At 38.4% G+C, this 17,969-nt stretch overlaps 1 protein-coding gene across 2 annotated transcripts in view; it reads right to left on the reverse strand.

Moving 5' to 3' along the window:
- Positions 1-17,734, reverse strand: part of LOC6620153 (G protein-coupled receptor kinase 1) — a 129,910-nt gene extending 112,176 nt beyond the window's left edge. The window contains exons 1-5 of one of the 2 annotated variants that reach the window (XM_032722153.1): positions 17,454-17,734; positions 12,754-12,830; positions 12,620-12,693; positions 12,467-12,568; positions 12,336-12,410 (exon numbers count right to left, since the gene is read on the reverse strand). In XM_032722153.1, coding sequence (XP_032578044.1) covers positions 12,336-12,410; positions 12,467-12,568; positions 12,620-12,693; positions 12,754-12,830; positions 17,454-17,566 — 441 coding nt within the window. In that variant the 5' untranslated portion in view covers positions 17,567-17,734. The remainder of the gene's footprint in view (positions 1-12,335; positions 12,411-12,466; positions 12,569-12,619; positions 12,694-12,753; positions 12,831-17,453) is intronic. The other variant, XM_002044321.2, reaches the window with a different exon arrangement.
- Between the last annotated feature and the right edge of the window lie 235 nt (positions 17,735-17,969).

Genomic DNA, 17,969 nt, shown 5'->3' on the forward strand with positions numbered 1-17,969 from the left:
ATGACGAGGTTGACTGATGTGAGCAAGGTCCATGCTAGTGCATCGATGTGTGGGATCATGAGGCCCTACGTGCTCAATGCCCACACGCCATTAGAGCGTAGCGAGCCAGGCACGCCCACAGCTAAGCCTGCCATCATATTTTTCCTTGAAGTCAAGACACTGTGTCGAATAACAGTGATAGTTGAGCCACTCCGTAAGCGGACTGATGTAGTACAATGACATTGTTGTCCGCAGTTTAGCCACACAGCCAAACATTGTCGCAAGGCACACATATGTGTGAAATGCGCTGGAGAGCATGCTGCCAAGGTGTGTCACCGACCAGAGGGCTGTGCACATGTTACAACTGTGGTGAACAACACCCTGCCAATTACTTAGGCTACACCAAGCACCAGGCGTACCTTCAACGCTCCAAGCCGGCAAAGGACATCAAGGAACTTACTCCAACACTCTACAATTGCCAGCAACAACATTGAAGCAATTCTGCAGTCGCTTAATGAGAGCATCAAATCTCTCCGCCAGTTCCAAGGCGTATCCAAGAAGCTTCACAAACTAGAATGTTTTATGCGGCAACACGATATAGATGTCCTGCTTATCAGCGAGTCACATTGCTCAGGGACGGAAGCATCCAAATTATTAAGTTACGATGCTTATACTGCCAAAAATCCGAGCGCTGGCAACGCGAAAGGAGGGGCTGTAATTCTCATCAGGTCTTCCATTTTCCAACTTCCTATTACACCAATAGCCACTAACACTGACAAGGTGCAACTATCTTTGGCAGCTATTGAAACAGCACTCGGTCCTATTAATTTTGGAGCGGTATACTGTCCCCGTGATTCATATGTACTTTTGACGAATTCGATGTCATTCTGGAAATTCACCGTTCTAAATTCATAGTCGCATGTGACTGGAATGTGCCCACTGGCTTTGTGGAGCGGGACGGTGCAAAAATAGAGTACATGCGCTTGCGAATCTCATACTAGACTCGAAGGTGAACGTGCTTACAACAGGTGGCCCAACGAGATATCCGTACGGCAGAAGAGAATCACCAGGATATCTTGACTTTGCGCAGTCGAGGGGTATTCTGGGTATCCATGTTGATATACGTGCTTGCTATTGCTGATCTGAGCTCCGACCATCTACCACCTATCAATACCACAACTTGGAACGATTCAAAGATCACTTTCAGGATACATTGGACCCAAACTCTGCGATTAACACTAGTCAAAACCGTGAGGACGCCATTGACTCATTTACTAATATAGTTAAGTCAGGCGTAAGACTGACGAATCGTAGCCCATCACGGCAGCCCGCTGCCGACCGAATCCTCATGACCTGAGATACTTTGCTTCTCTTAGCTCAAAATATGCGCTTACGCACTAGGTGAAGGTCTCATCAACCGTTGAACAAAGATGAATGAATATAAGCACGTCAATGTATGGCCCCACATCACACGACCACTTAAATGCAGAAATTCCCAAAAATTCGGACACCCTTCTAAATTCTGCAAAGCCCAAAGATATGGAACAATCGCTCAGAACCCCACTACTCTTAGGATGACAGTTGCAACTAGCCAAATTTTGCTCAAATTGCAAATACTTTTCTCTGGGTAAAAACTGCCCAACATTCCTAAAACAGAAGAAAATTGTAGCCATAAAAACAATTTAAAGAGTAGACCACAAAACTGCATCAAAGCTATACGACCAACGCCATTTCCATCAGCCAGAGTGCTTTAAAACACTGGAAGAACGTCCAAAACCTGATTTCAAGAAAACAAACCAAACTTAATTCATCATACTCAACTTACCAACAATCGCAACTAATCAGGAAACCTACTGGCTACGACGACATCCTCTGGCAAACCGGAACACTCCCAACCAGCTACTACAGACGATGATATGGACACTAGCACAACAATATCACTAATATATACCAAAAAAAACACGATTGATTCGGTGCGTAAGCTCAAATCCCACACAAAAAAAAACTTTATACAACTTTTATTTGTGATTGCCCCTTTTTGCTTTAGTTTAGATACAGCTAACTTTTGTTAGACTGCGCGCCGAAATGGGCTGAAGTAATAGTTGCCAAGGTCACAAAGGGGGAAATTCCCCCTATGCCTTTCGAAAATAAAAATTAAAAATAAAATAATAAAGCACCTTTTCATCAAAAAAATACAACACCAACTGTTACGTCGACAAATCAAATTTTTCCGTCACACCGTAAGTCAACGGATATTAATTCGACCATGCGCCCAGATTTACCTTCTCCCTAGAAATTGCGACCAAAGAAGTGGCAAAAAGCACTAAATTTTCGATATTGTACCGCAAGCGTAGAACCTTAATGTGATCCTCCTCTCTCTCACATGTCCAACGCAATGTCATGCGCTAAGAAGCAGCAGTTGTAAAAATTTTTATTTTGGAACCGAAGTTACGTGCACTAGCCGCGAGCCAACATCAAATAATAAATTCGATATTCTCTAACTGACATTTATATTTACCCAAAACACTTAACAAATGGAATAATAACTATGCAAAATCTGGTCTTATTTCCAGCTCTAAGAGCTTTCAGAACAGCACCAACGAATAAACTAATAATTTAATCGCAAATAAACACTATGAAACGCAGGATAGAAATCCTGTCGGAAAATTACCAGCAACCACCTAAACTCCTACGACGCTTACCTGAAAAATCTAGTTAAAACGCCCAATAAGAAATTTAAAATCCCCAACACTACAGACCGAATAATACACACATGCCATAAACTCAATGTCCCCTTTTCACCAATAAAAACTATCCCTAGTAAAAAATTTAACTTCGGAATTATACATAAAGCTACCAACACATCTCTATATAATACAACAAATCCAGCACACCCTCCACAACAATCAAACTACACTTTCAATCCCTAAATTCTATTTCCAACCAAAAATTCCTTTACACAGATAGAGAGAATAGTAAGCTAAAGTTTAACAAGCGAAACCAGAAAAATCCATTTAGATATTCTTCGGCCCTACTCCTCAGTCCTTTTAAGAGAAATAATATCCAGAAAAGAATCAGTTAAGATTGCACAAAAACCCCAGCTAAACATGCTATCTGCTCCGATTGCCTGTCCATTCTAAATCCCTTACCCTCACAACAACTCATACTATCCATCAACCATAAGAAAACTTGTCTCTAACCACCATTTCGCAAAATTTAAACCTATATAGATTCCCAGTCACAAGTTTGTTGTTGTTGTGTTGCCACGTTCACTCTAACACCCACAAACCGCACAAAACTATCACTCCCACACTTATGAACAACGTGTTGTTTTTGTTTTTTTTTTACATTTTAATTAGTCTTGTAAATTTTTTTAAATTTTTAAAAAAAATAACTTTTTGCCACGCCCTAAAGCCGCCTAAAACTGACACGCCCACATTTTTAAAAAATTGTTGATTTTTTCTTTCGTAATATTAATAGTCGCTTAAATATCTATCGAATTGCAAACATTTTGATACGCCCATTCTAACACCTTAAAACCGCCCAAAACTGCCACGGCCACACTTTTGCAAAATGTTTTGATATTTCTTCATAATTTGATTAGTAGTGTAATTTTCTATCGACTTGCCAAAAAACATTTTGCCACGCCCACTCTAACGACCTAATGCCGCCGAAACCGGTTACACCCACACTTTTAAATAATTTTTAAATTTATTGATCTGATTGCACCGAATCTTGTTAGGCAGCCTATCACCAGCGGCTTTTTTGCGCTTTAGAGATTTCTCTAATAGCTTAAGGCTAATAAACGGCATAAACGATTTCATAGCTAGGGCATCACTTGTTCGGCCGCTAAAAAGGGCGAACTTAGTGTGCACCATTTTATCACATAGCCAACAAGACATTTTTGGCTGATCAGCTGGGATGCCGTAGGGATAAATTTTGTCTCCAATGTTGGCAATAAAAATAAACACACATTAAGTTACTGCTGGCGGCTACGAAACCAGGAATCTAGTATCTGACAACATTGGACCTTAAATCGGCAATGATATTAGGTTTATAAAAGGCTTTTCCGCAATTGCCAGACATCTAACAGAGATTTAAAAAAGAAGAAAATGGAAAAGTCAGCCCAAATCGATCGAGAAAAATAAAAATTGAATTATTGCCAATCCAATTTGGAAGACTACAAAATGCTAGCATCAGAGGACGTAGTTTTACCGTACTCCGATTTAAACAAACCATTTGATCTAACAACGAACAAATCCGAACATGGCTTAGATTCTGTGTTGTCGCATAAAAATTGCGCAATAACTTGGATCTCCACAACAATCCGACTAAAAACTAAAAACATTTCGCCACCAATGAGCGGTAATTTTAAGCCACTTGGTACTTGTAATATTGCCACCATTCATAGCAAAGATTCTCTGGCGTACACTACAGAGTCTGTAGATAAACCTGTTAATTGTTGCTATAATTAAATAATTGAGGAAGCAGACTTCTCATCTAGACAAATCTTTATCTATTTCAACGAAAAAACGAGACATAGTCTGACACTAGTAGGTGATGTCGTTGACACTATCCATTGTGATACAGATTCCTTGTAATAGATATTTCCGAAAACACACATTTTATTCTAAGGCTCTATGGCAAAATACAGCCGTTAGCCTGCAAAAAAATAATAGGCCAAACGACAATACCCTGTTACTCATTCTCATACTCATTACTCCGAGGCTATCAAATCCATTTTACTGAACATTTATAGCACTAACATTGCTACTGCACAGAGGGCAGCAGAAGATGGGTAAGAGACGATTAGGCTAGGATCAGATGAAACAACAAAACTGAGTACGGAAGGTGCAGGACAACGGAAGGAGGCTGGAGAAGGCGCAATTGCAGCAAAGACCCGCGTGTGTGGCGGGATTGTGGTGAACACCCGATAGACGGTTTAAGTGTGTTTGCGTAAGCAGAGAGTCACACTGCACAGAGACGGAATTTTATTTTGGGGAATTTGATAATGAAGTGTATTATGTTAGAGGATTGTAGTATTTTTACAGACGATGCGATGGGTTCTTTCAGCCAAACTGATTTTAAGTCTACATGATCTAGGATATTTGGACTGACAATATTCTTTTCCGCCAGTGATACAGCCAACATTAAGTTTTGTAACTTCATCATTAGTATTATATTCCTAGCCAACAGTGTCTTATATAAATGGCCGGTGTCAATTTTTGTATTTGTGTTTGTAAGATTTGATTTACAGTGCTTGTTAATTGTAGTATAGTATAGTATAGTATTAATTTTGATTTGCCTATTGTTTGACTGTGTCAACTGCCCCCGCTACTACCTTTAGCATTGAGCCCAGAAAATCTAAACTTCTTGCGATTATGTGGTGGACTCTTAACGAATCCAGCGTGTCCCGAAGGTGCGAGGTGTCCACTTCTAGCAACTTCCCCATGTGAGACTGTGGAAACATCTCGTTCATGCTGCTTGTTTCTTCTATTACGAGCATGTATTCCGAAAGATTTGCCGAGTGGGTCACGTACGCGAGTTTCTCCCACACCAGGATCTCTCCATTTATGATGGGGATGTACCTTGCTTGTGAATAGTTAGTGATGTGCCCTGACACCAATCACCGTGAGAGGAGGATGAAAATTCTGCGACTGTGGAAATTTATTTTTTAGTTGCTTTTTCTTGTTCGCTGAGGTTTATTCCATCACCAATTCATTTTATCCTAAAACCTAAAACATCGTGCCTTTGGCAACGTACTTAATGTCTATTAAATGGAAGTTTGCCAAACGGCTAGTAATAATAAAAAGCTTAAAATTAAGCGAGAGAGTCATTTTAAGTTGTCTTTGTGGACCACCCCTCCTTCTATGAGGACCGTGGTCCCCAGGTTTTTCCTCACGCAAGGGAGTGAGTTTATTGCCAAGCCTTTTATTAGTTTTGACCAAAACCTTTTCGCCCATTTCGAAGATTCTGTTTTGTCGAGATGCATTCTCTCTAGACCTTAGCGCGTCTTGTGCACTCTTAATTTTGTCAACAATCCGTTCTTGTGTGTCGTCCGTGGATTCTTGTATTGCGTCGACTGGCCTCTTATCAATTACCGAATGGATTGATTTATTATACCTGGTAGTGGCTAACAAGATTATCTCCACAGTATCACTTATGCCCTTGTCAATTTTCAGTCACCTGGCGAGCTCTAGTAGAGTTCTGTGAAAACGTTCCACTTGCCCGTTTGAGACACTGAAGGGGTGCCGCATTCGTGATGCTGACGCCAAAATGGTTGTCTAGCATGGCCGTGATCGTGTACGATTTTAACGATTGCTCGTTGTCGCAGTAAATTACCTTGGCCTTTGGGAAAGAATTCATGACCTGTAACATGGCCGGGTTCATATCCTCAATTTTTCTTGACGGCACATGCTGTACGACGGCGAATTTCGAAAACTTGTCAATGCAAGTGAGAAAATATTTTTTATCCGTTGAGAAAATGTCTATGTGTAGCATTTCTCCTACATGAGAAAGAATCGGTGACTCGCCAATCTCTTGTTTCTTCGGATGCCTATCATATTTAGCTCTCGCGCATGCTTTGCAGTTCTTGACAATTTCATTGGCCAGTTTGGATTTTTTTAGGAAGTAGTACTCTATGAGAACCTGTTTCATATTTTCTTGGGCCGACCGGTGGGCCCTGTTGTGTTCTGCTAAAATGACTTCACTCCTTTCATCGACCCCAAAAATATATGGAACACGGTTTTTTCAGTGCCAGAATTTGTAGTCGTAAGTCTTCCTGCACCGTTGCTAACTATGACTATTGCATCCGCAAGGTCATTGAGTAATGACTCCTTGTCGGTGAAGTCAGCAGCGTCGGTCATTTATACGTACTCACTTTTCGTTTCTATAGTTGTTGGCGAACTTTTTCGCAGCCAAATACCTTTGTTGTTGTCGCCGCTATTCTAAGCGTAATTTGACAACAAATTCATTTTATAACGTTTCCCAATGCTAAGTTTTAATTGGGAAATTTAGCTGCCAAAAAGCATGCAGCGCAAACATCTTCAAAGCGAGCTTTGTAATGGAAAATTTCAATCAGTCCAGCAGCCGCCAAGCTGCTATATCTGCTGAGAAGCTCGGTACTACCGACAATGCGCAACCTATGCCACCAATAGGTGTAATGACGAGGTTGACTGATGTGAGCAAGGTCCATGCTAGTGCATCGATGTGTGGGATCATGAGGCCCTACGTGCTCAATGCCCACACGCCATTAGAGCGTAGCGAGCCAGGCACGCCCACAGCTAAGCCTGCCATCATATTTTTCCTTGAAGTCAAGACACTGTGTCGAATAACAGTGATAGTTGAGCCACTCCGTAAGCGGACTGATGTAGTACAATGACATTGTTGTCCGCAGTTTAGCCACACAGCCAAACATTGTCGCAAGGCACACATATGTGTGAAATGCGCTGGAGAGCATGCTGCCAAGGTGTGTCACCGACCAGAGGGCTGTGCACATGTTACAACTGTGGTGAACAACACCCTGCCAATTACTTAGGCTACACCAAGCACCAGGCGTACCTTCAACGCTCCAAGCCGGCAAAGGACATCAAGGAACTTACTCCAACACTCTACAATTGCCAGCAACAACATTGAAGCAATTCTGCAGTCGCTTAATGAGAGCATCAAATCTCTCCGCCAGTTCCAAGGCGTATCCAAGAAGCTTCACAAACTAGAATGTTTTATGCGGCAACACGATATAGATGTCCTGCTTATCAGCGAGTCACATTGCTCAGGGACGGAAGCATCCAAATTATTAAGTTACGATGCTTATACTGCCAAAAATCCGAGCGCTGGCAACGCGAAAGGAGGGGCTGTAATTCTCATCAGGTCTTCCATTTTCCAACTTCCTATTACACCAATAGCCACTAACACTGACAAGGTGCAACTATCTTTGGCAGCTATTGAAACAGCACTCGGTCCTATTAATTTTGGAGCGGTATACTGTCCCCGTGATTCATATGTACTTTTGACGAATTCGATGTCATTCTGGAAATTCACCGTTCTAAATTCATAGTCGCATGTGACTGGAATGTGCCCACTGGCTTTGTGGAGCGGGACGGTGCAAAAATAGAGTACATGCGCTTGCGAATCTCATACTAGACTCGAAGGTGAACGTGCTTACAACAGGTGGCCCAACGAGATATCCGTACGGCAGAAGAGAATCACCAGGATATCTTGACTTTGCGCAGTCGAGGGGTATTCTGGGTATCCATGTTGATATACGTGCTTGCTATTGCTGATCTGAGCTCCGACCATCTACCACCTATCAATACCACAACTTGGAACGATTCAAAGATCACTTTCAGGATACATTGGACCCAAACTCTGCGATTAACACTAGTCAAAACCGTGAGGACGCCATTGACTCATTTACTAATATAGTTAAGTCAGGCGTAAGACTGACGAATCGTAGCCCATCACGGCAGCCCGCTGCCGACCGAATCCTCATGACCTGAGATACTTTGCTTCTCTTAGCTCAAAATATGCGCTTACGCACTAGGTGAAGGTCTCATCAACCGTTGAACAAAGATGAATGAATATAAGCACGTCAATGTATGGCCCCACATCACACGACTACTTAAATGCAGAAATTCCCAAAAATTCGGACACCCTTCTAAATTCTGCAAAGCCCAAAGATATGGAACAATCGCTCAGAACCCCACTACTCTTAGGATGACAGTTGCAACTAGCCAAATTTTGCTCAAATTGCAAATACTTTTCTCTGGGTAAAAACTGCCCAACATTCCTAAAACAGAAGAAAATTGTAGCCATAAAAACAATTTAAAGAGTAGACCACAAAACTGCATCAAAGCTATACGACCAACGCCATTTCCATCAGCCAGAGTGCTTTAAAACACTGGAAGAACGTCCAAAACCTGATTTCAAGAAAACAAACCAAACTTAATTCATCATACTCAACTTACCAACAATCGCAACTAATCAGGAAACCTACTGGCTACGACGACATCCTCTGGCAAACCGGAACACTCCCAACCAGCTACTACAGACGATGATATGGACACTAGCACAACAATATCACTAATATATACCAAAAAAAACACGATTGATTCGGTGCGTAAGCTCAAATCCCACACAAAAAAAAACTTTATACAACTTTTATTTGTGATTGCCCCTTTTTGCTTTAGTTTAGATACAGCTAACTTTTGTTAGACTGCGCGCCGAAATGGGCTGAAGTAATAGTTGCCAAGGTCACAAAGGGGGAAATTCCCCCTATGCCTTTCGAAAATAAAAATTAAAAATAAAATAATAAAGCACCTTTTCATCAAAAAAATACAACACCAACTGTTACGTCGACAAATCAAATTTTTCCGTCACACCGTAAGTCAACGGATATTAATTCGACCATGCGCCCAGATTTACCTTCTCCCTAGAAATTGCGACCAAAGAAGTGGCAAAAAGCACTAAATTTTCGATATTGTACCGCAAGCGTAGAACCTTAATGTGATCCTCCTCTCTCTCACATGTCCAACGCAATGTCATGCGCTAAGAAGCAGCAGTTGTAAAAATTTTTATTTTGGAACCGAAGTTACGTGCACTAGCCGCGAGCCAACATCAAATAATAAATTCGATATTCTCTAACTGACATTTATATTTACCCAAAACACTTAACAAATGGAATAATAACTATGCAAAATCTGGTCTTATTTCCAGCTCTAAGAGCTTTCAGAACAGCACCAACGAATAAACTAATAATTTAATCGCAAATAAACACTATGAAACGCAGGATAGAAATCCTGTCGGAAAATTACCAGCAACCACCTAAACTCCTACGACGCTTACCTGAAAAATCTAGTTAAAACGCCCAATAAGAAATTTAAAATCCCCAACACTACAGACCGAATAATACACACATGCCATAAACTCAATGTCCCCTTTTCACCAATAAAAACTATCCCTAGTAAAAAATTTAACTTCGGAATTATACATAAAGCTACCAACACATCTCTATATAATACAACAAATCCAGCACACCCTCCACAACAATCAAACTACACTTTCAATCCCTAAATTCTATTTCCAACCAAAAATTCCTTTACACAGATAGAGAGAATAGTAAGCTAAAGTTTAACAAGCGAAACCAGAAAAATCCATTTAGATATTCTTCGGCCCTACTCCTCAGTCCTTTTAAGAGAAATAATATCCAGAAAAGAATCAGTTAAGATTGCACAAAAACCCCAGCTAAACATGCTATCTGCTCCGATTGCCTGTCCATTCTAAATCCCTTACCCTCACAACAACTCATACTATCCATCAACCATAAGAAAACTTGTCTCTAACCACCATTTCGCAAAATTTAAACCTATATAGATTCCCAGTCACATTGACATATCATGTAACGAATACGCCTTACCAATGACCACTACATGAACACATCCCTCCACAGTTTGACGTTTGTGAACGCTGTCTTGATCAATTTGGCTTTATTCGACCTTTCCGTTAAAGAACTCGACACCGAACAACGCGTTTGTGTACGTATTTGTGAGTTAGCTGGATATACATTTTTATTGATTAATGCTAGCTTATACCTCAAAATTTGATAATACATTCTAAATCTTCGCAGTGGGTTAATAATTGCCATTGTTTCCAGTTCAAAACTGTGATATTCTGTCTCAGTGACGGCTGTTCGCTTCGAAAAAAAAATTTTGACAAAATTCAGCACCGAAACCAAGAGCTTTTGCATCACAGTGCGGTTCTATTTTGTCATTGAAGTTATAAACGGCTAAAACGGATGCCTGCACTATCTTTTCCTTAACTTAATTAGTTTTAAATTTTATCTTTTCTCAACAGATCATATAATGGTTTCGCAAATGTTGAAAAATATTTATGAATCTATGGAAGTATGAGCATAAACTTATGAAACCTTGAAAGGATTTTATCTTGAATGGAACTGGAAAATGTTGTATGGTACCTATCCCTTTATCATCACCTCTAATGCCTTCGCCATTTATAATGAATCCTAAATACTTTATATTTTTCTGGAGGAACTCACATTTATCCATTCTTATCGCTAATTTGTTTTGGGCTAATCTGAAAAAGGATTAAAAAATTTAAGCTTTTTAAATTATTAACACGTTCTTTAATTTTCTAAATTCTATGCATGGAGACATACAATCCTATTTTCTTTTTGACTAAAACTGTTGGTGAAGCATATTCTGGTTAGCTAGGTTGAATAATGACCTCTTTTAAATATTCATCTAGCAATTTTTGTAATTTTTCTTTATCTCCATAGCTAAATGGTTTTGAAGTTTCTAAACATTGTTATACCCGTTACTCGTAGAGTAGAAGGGTATACTAGATTCGTTGAAAATAATATAACAGGCAGAAGAAAGGGTTTCCGACTATATACCGTATATATATTCTTGATCATACTGATATATATTCTTAAGTCGATCTGGCCATGTCAGTCTGTCCATATGAACTATAGGAACTATATAGGAACTATACAAGCTAGAAGGTTGAGATTCAGCATAGAGATTCTAGAGTTATAGACGCAGCGATCCATGCTGTCACTCCCACAAACAGCACAAAACTGACACGCCCGCACTTTTGAAAAAAGTGTTGATATTTTTTCACATTTTTAGTAATCTTGTAAATTTATATCGATTTGCCAAATCTTTTTGCCACGCCCACTCCAACGCCCTAAAACCCCCCAAAACTGCAACTCCCACATTGTTAAAAAACTTTTCGATATTTTTTCATAGTTTTCTTAGTCTTATACATTACTATCGATTTGCCAAAAAACTTTTTGCCACGCCCAAAAAAGCGCCCTAAAACCTCCCAAAACTGCAACTCCCACACTTGTGAAAAATGTTTCTGACCAAAACGGTACGCCCACACTTTAAAACAATTTTTAATTTTTTTCTCCCAGAAAAATGATGAAATCTTGCGTTCGCATTCCCAGTAGTTTAGTAACGGTTATCTGGTAGTAGGGAAACTCGACAATAGCATTCTCTCTTGCTTCATTTATACCATACCATATTATACCATACATTTTTTTTCCACATCCACTCCTACTCACCCCCCATAACCCCCACGACCACACTTTTCTATTTTTTTTTTTCATATTTTTCAACTTTTTTTTTTTTTGTACCAATTTCTATCGAAATGCCAAAAAGAATAGCGTTAGTTGCGTAAGAGGTCATTGATAGTCGAGAAACTCGACTATAGCGTTTTCTGTGATTTTTGTTTTTAATAAGTTCTGAATTATTCCTACAACGGTTAACATAAAAATATCACCCAAAAACCATCCATAGAATTATTGTATTGTATATTGCTTTAATAAAATAGCTTACTTCAAATAAGTCAACCGGGACCTCATTTTTTAATAAATATTTTTGTACACTCGCAACAGCATGTTTGGAGTATTCCTATAAATATAAGTTGAGAAATTAAATTTGAGCAATTTTGATTATAGGTTACTTGCATAGGTGTGCGACAGCATTTCCTCCATTATAAAATTGTCATAAATATCCCTTGCCATTTTTTTTCGCTCATCATAACATTCTGTTTTTTCAAAGAGTTTTATCTAAATATAACAAAAGTTAACACAAGTTTAAATAAGGAAAAGCTACCGTACCTGTTCAAAAAACTTAAGTTGCTGTATAGGTTCTTCTGAGTCGTTTTCACAAAAGTCTTTAAACAACAAATAGCCTGTGAATAATTTATCATAGTTAGAAATATTTTAAATTACATATGTACACGCATACTTACCCAAAACTTCGTTAAATATTTTATGAAAATTCAGTTCGCCTTCTTTTTCCAAATATTTATACATAACACTTCTAACACTGAAATAAAAAATATGATGACTATACACTCAAATTAGCAACGATAAAATCCTCATTTGGCTACAGTATACTTAAAATTTGTATATGTTAATTTAATAAGCGGTAGCAATGATTTAAAAAAATTTCGAATTTTCAAAGGGTTGATATTAATATATATATCTAATATATAGCTAATATATTGTCTGTTTTCAGTTTTCTACCTCCTACCTACATGTAATCTCGAAATCGAAAAGCTTTTGACAACGAAACTACCACGTCGGTGATATGAAAAGGTATCTGCTGAGCTGCTGCGACAGTTGATAGTAATATATGTTATCAGTTTATTTTATGGAGAGAGGGAACTACCCTATTTGAGTCAGACTTAAGTATTGGCATCGGAGCTATTATTATTGTTATCTTAATATAAAAATTGAACTGGATACCTTTTCCGACTTAAAACGAACATAAGACAAACAGATTTGCAATTGTAGCGATTCGATTGTAGCTCGTCTTCGGACACTCGATTGAATTTAGGAGTTAGTCAATGTCTGAGTTCACTTTAATTAACCCCCTCAGTATCGAGCCGCCCGCGGTCGACCATATTTCGGTGATTTCCTTCTGAAGCTTGCCCGCAGATCTTCTGGTCGATGATGTTAAGCCGCTGAACCAATTGCTTCTAATTTTCTCTCTGAACTTCAAAGCATATTCCGGGTTAGGTTCGCTCAAATAATGAAGGTAAGGCAGACATCGATATTTTAACTATTTGTGATATAATTGTGATATAATAAAATATACCAAATAAGAATCGATTTTATTATTAAAACAACGAAATTATTGTCATTCCTATTTTTTTTACCGTTACACATAGGGGTATAGTAGATTCGTTGAAAAGTACAGGAAGAACAGGAAGAAGGAAGAGTTTACGACTATATATAGTATATCTGGCCCTGTCTGTCCGTATGAACGTCGTGATCTCATGAACTATGAAAGCTAGAAGCAGACAAATTCTAGAGACATAAACGAAACGCAAGTTTATCGGTCCGAAACTGCTACGTCCACACTTTTGAAAAAATGTATATTTTTTTCTTATATTTTTATTAGACTTGTATATCTCTCCATTTTTGCACACAAACCGAACAAAACCTCCACGCCAATACTGATGAAAACACTTTGGCGACACCCCTCTTACACCACACAAACTGCCAAAATCGGTTCCGCCCACACTTTTAAACAATTTTTATATTTTTATTACCCAATACCTATCGATACCCCGGAAAAATGATGACATTTCGTGTTCGCATTCCCACTAGCTGAATAATAGGAAACTGATAGTTGGGGAACTCGGCTATAGAATCTGCCGAGAAGAAGAAGAATCTGTTTCGCACGCGCTTGACGACATTAACACAGTATCGTCTGCGAACGTCGCAATCATTGATCCAGGCGCTGGGATATCGGAGGTATAAATCAGGTATAATATGGGCCCAAGCACACTACCTTGGGGAACACCCGCTGACACTGGCATAATATCTGATCATTCATTGTCGTATTTAATATAGAAATATCTGTCCGTTATATAGCTTTGAAGGATGGTATATAGGTTATATTGTGGTATAATTCTTAGCTTATGCAGCAGTCCTTTGTGCCATACTTTGTCAAATGCTTTAGCAATATCCAAGTACACAGCATAGGAAAACTTCTTTTTGTCAAAATCGACTGTTATTTTGTTAATTACTCGATGGACCAGTTGAACAGTCGAGTGCTGCTTCCGAAAGCCGAATCGGTGAGGAGGTATTAAGTTTTTTTGCTTTACGATTGTCTCGATTCTATTAAATAGGACTTTTTCAAATACTAGTGAGATGACAGGTAATAAGCTGATTGGTCTGTACGAGCTTACAGTATTGGCGGTTTTGATTGGTTTTGGAATTGCTTTAATTGGCCTACCTTTCAAGTTTTGGGAAAGTACTGCAATAGAAGGATTCCGTTAAACAAGTTTCTAATATAGGTGATTATACCGTCCGGTAGTTCTTTAAGAATTTTTCCTCCGATTAAATCATGTTCGGGGGCTTTCTTGTTTTTAATTTGTTTTATGTGAGATTTAATTTCTACCTTTGTTATAGTTTTAATTGCACAATTAAAGTTGGTGATTTGTCTTGGAAGCTCAGCATTGTCGTTGTCCATGATCTTGCCCATGTGTTGTTGTTTCTTTTTATAGGTGGCTTGTGTATAGTTGAGTAAATTTAAATTGGTCGGTTTCCACAGGGAATAGATTGTAGATAAGGAAGTTCCAAGTTTGCTAAGGTAGTATTGAAGCCAGTCTTCCCTGAGAGTTCTCTTGAGCTCGTCTGTTGCTCTATTAAGTTTGTTTTTATCTTCTGGATTCCTAGTCCTTTGCCATATCCTCCTAAGCTTACGCTTTTGTCTGATTTTGTCTCTAATAAAAGCGGGAGTTTTCTTTAATGTGATCATTTTTATAGATGGTGTCGATTGCGTTGCTGCATAAATGATGTTGTCATTTAAATATGCTACTGCAGAGTCCAGATCGTTTTTTGTCTTTAGATAGATATTTATTTCCATGTTCTGTTCCAAAATGTCGCGAAACATGTTCCAATTTGTTTTGTGGTTAAATAAAGGGGAGTCGTTTTCGTTTTCTTCTAGCCCACCATGTAATGTAATTAATATTGGGGAATGGTCGGAAAAAGAGGTCTAGGCATGGTTTTATTGTTAGGTTCTCGCATGTTATATTTCTTGTAATACAGAAGACAATTAAATCCGTTAGTTTATTTGTGTCAGTTGGCCAGTAAGTCGGCTCTCCTGTGCTTAGAGCACGGCTATACTCAACTTACCAACAATCGCAACTAATCAGGAAACCTACTAGCTACGACAAAATCCTCTGGCAAACCGGAACACTCCCAACCAGCTACTACAGACGATAATATGGACACTAGCACAACAATATCACTAATATATACCAAAAAGAACACGATTGATTCGGTGCGTAAGCTCAAATCCCACACAAAAAAATCCAAAGACAAAACAGAAAAAAAAAAAGAAAAGAAATTCCCAAAACAGCAACCTTATCAACAAACTACCACACTAATAATTTAACTAGATTATAAGGAAACCCTGTACAGTACTCGACCAATAAGGCTTAATAGAAGGCAACCGAGGGACCTCAATCCTCGATCTCCTTCAAGGAGGGTCAGTAGACAATGACATTTATACAACTTTTATTTGTGATTGCCCCTTGTTGCTATTGTTGTAATTTATAAGTTTAGATATAGCTATCTTTTTTTGGCCTGCGCGCCGAAATGGGCTAAATATATAGCTGCAAAGGTCACAAAGGGGGAGTTGGAATTCCCCGTATGACTTTTGAAAATAAAGATAAACAAACAAGATAGAATGCTATAGTTCCCCTTATGCATCTATATATAAAGGGTTCCAAAGAAACAGTCAGAATATTAATTGTAATAAGAGAGTGCGTGACAAAAATTTTTTTTAAATCGAAGAAATTTACAAGACAAATAAAAATTTTAAAAAATATGTGTGGGAGTGGCAGTTTTGTGCGGTTTGTGGGCGTTAGAGTGTACGTGGCAACATGGGTCAAATTGCGCTGCGTCCTAGGGTATAGAATCTGTATGCTGAATCTCAACACTTCTAGCTTTTAAAGTTCCTGAGATCTCCGCCCTCATACGGACAGACGGATATGGTCAGATCGATGGATATGTTCAGATCGAACCCTGATAAAGAATATAAAGAATAAAGAAACTTGCGCTGCGTCTTTGTCTCTAGAATCTGTATGCTGAATCTCAACCTTCTAGCTTTTATAGTTCCTAAGATCCTGATAAAAGAATATATACAATCTATATAGTAGGAAACGCTTCCTTCTGCCGGTAACATACATTTCAACGAATCTAGCATACGCGATTACTCTACGAGTAACGGGTATACAAATGTGCTGAAATTTTTTCACATTTTTATTAATCTTGAAAATTTCTATCAATTTGCAAAAAAAAACTTTTTGCCGCGCCAACTCTAACGCCCTAAAACCGCTGAAGCGGTCACGCACATACTTGGAATTAGTTTTTAAATTTTGTTCATTTTATTCCCCAATATCTATTGATATCCCAGAATAATGATAAAATTTTGCGTATGAATGAGTAACGGGTGCCTGATAGACGGGGAACTCGACTATAGCATTCTCTCTGGTTTGGAATTGCACTTTTAAGATAAATAACTTACAACGTACGTAACTCGTAAAATAACTAAATGGCAAAACAGTGACCGATTTTAATATAAATTCACAAATAATCCAGCTTGAAATTAAAGCAGTTCTGTGCAGTGGTTTGCAATAGTTTCGCAAAAGTGTTTTTAGTGTGGTAATAAGCACATACATATATATACGTATACAGTTTTTTAATATATTAACGATTTTAGTATAAAAATTATGAATCATTCCTAAGATAATGATCTGAAACATAAGCACCGTATTTTCAGTTACATATATGGTTTATTGTAAAACATTATAGTCCTGAATAGCTGTTGATCAATTTCGCAAACTAATATCTAAACATTGATTAATAGAATTGGTACATTAAAGACTACGATTATATATTTAATTGTTACTTTATCAATGAAAATAAATACCTCGGGTCGGGTAAATTTAATTTCTTGCTTGCCCTTGCAGCTGGAGTACATTTGGACTTTTCCATTGCCATTAAATAGCTGACATCAGCCAACACTGCCTCCAAATCAGCCATTGCCTTCACTTATTTGTAACTTTCGCTTGTTATATCATATGAAGTTGCTTATATATCGTTTTTCCACATACTAACTTTGAAACAACACGTTTTTCAATTCATTATGTCAATTTCATTATTGTCAACAAAAATAAATAGTATGTATATTCAAGTACTTTTCGGCCTCATCTAGTGTGACCGTGTGGAATGCAAAATAAATATATCTTTCCCATTTTGCCAAATTATAACCTCTTCTCACAGATATCCATTCCTTTACACCAACCTCTCAAACAAATGCTAAGGGTTAAGGTTTTCAGATATGTACCAAAGACACTAGAATAACAAGATGCGTAACGGCCATACATTCGTTTGGCACTATGCAGCCACTTTTTTTGTGAAGGCCAAATTTGCTCTCTTTCCGCTC

The sequence above is a fragment of the Drosophila sechellia genome, chromosome 3R (genome assembly GCF_004382195.2).
Source record: "Drosophila sechellia strain sech25 chromosome 3R, ASM438219v1, whole genome shotgun sequence".
Classification (NCBI taxonomy): domain Eukaryota; kingdom Metazoa; phylum Arthropoda; class Insecta; order Diptera; family Drosophilidae; genus Drosophila; species Drosophila sechellia.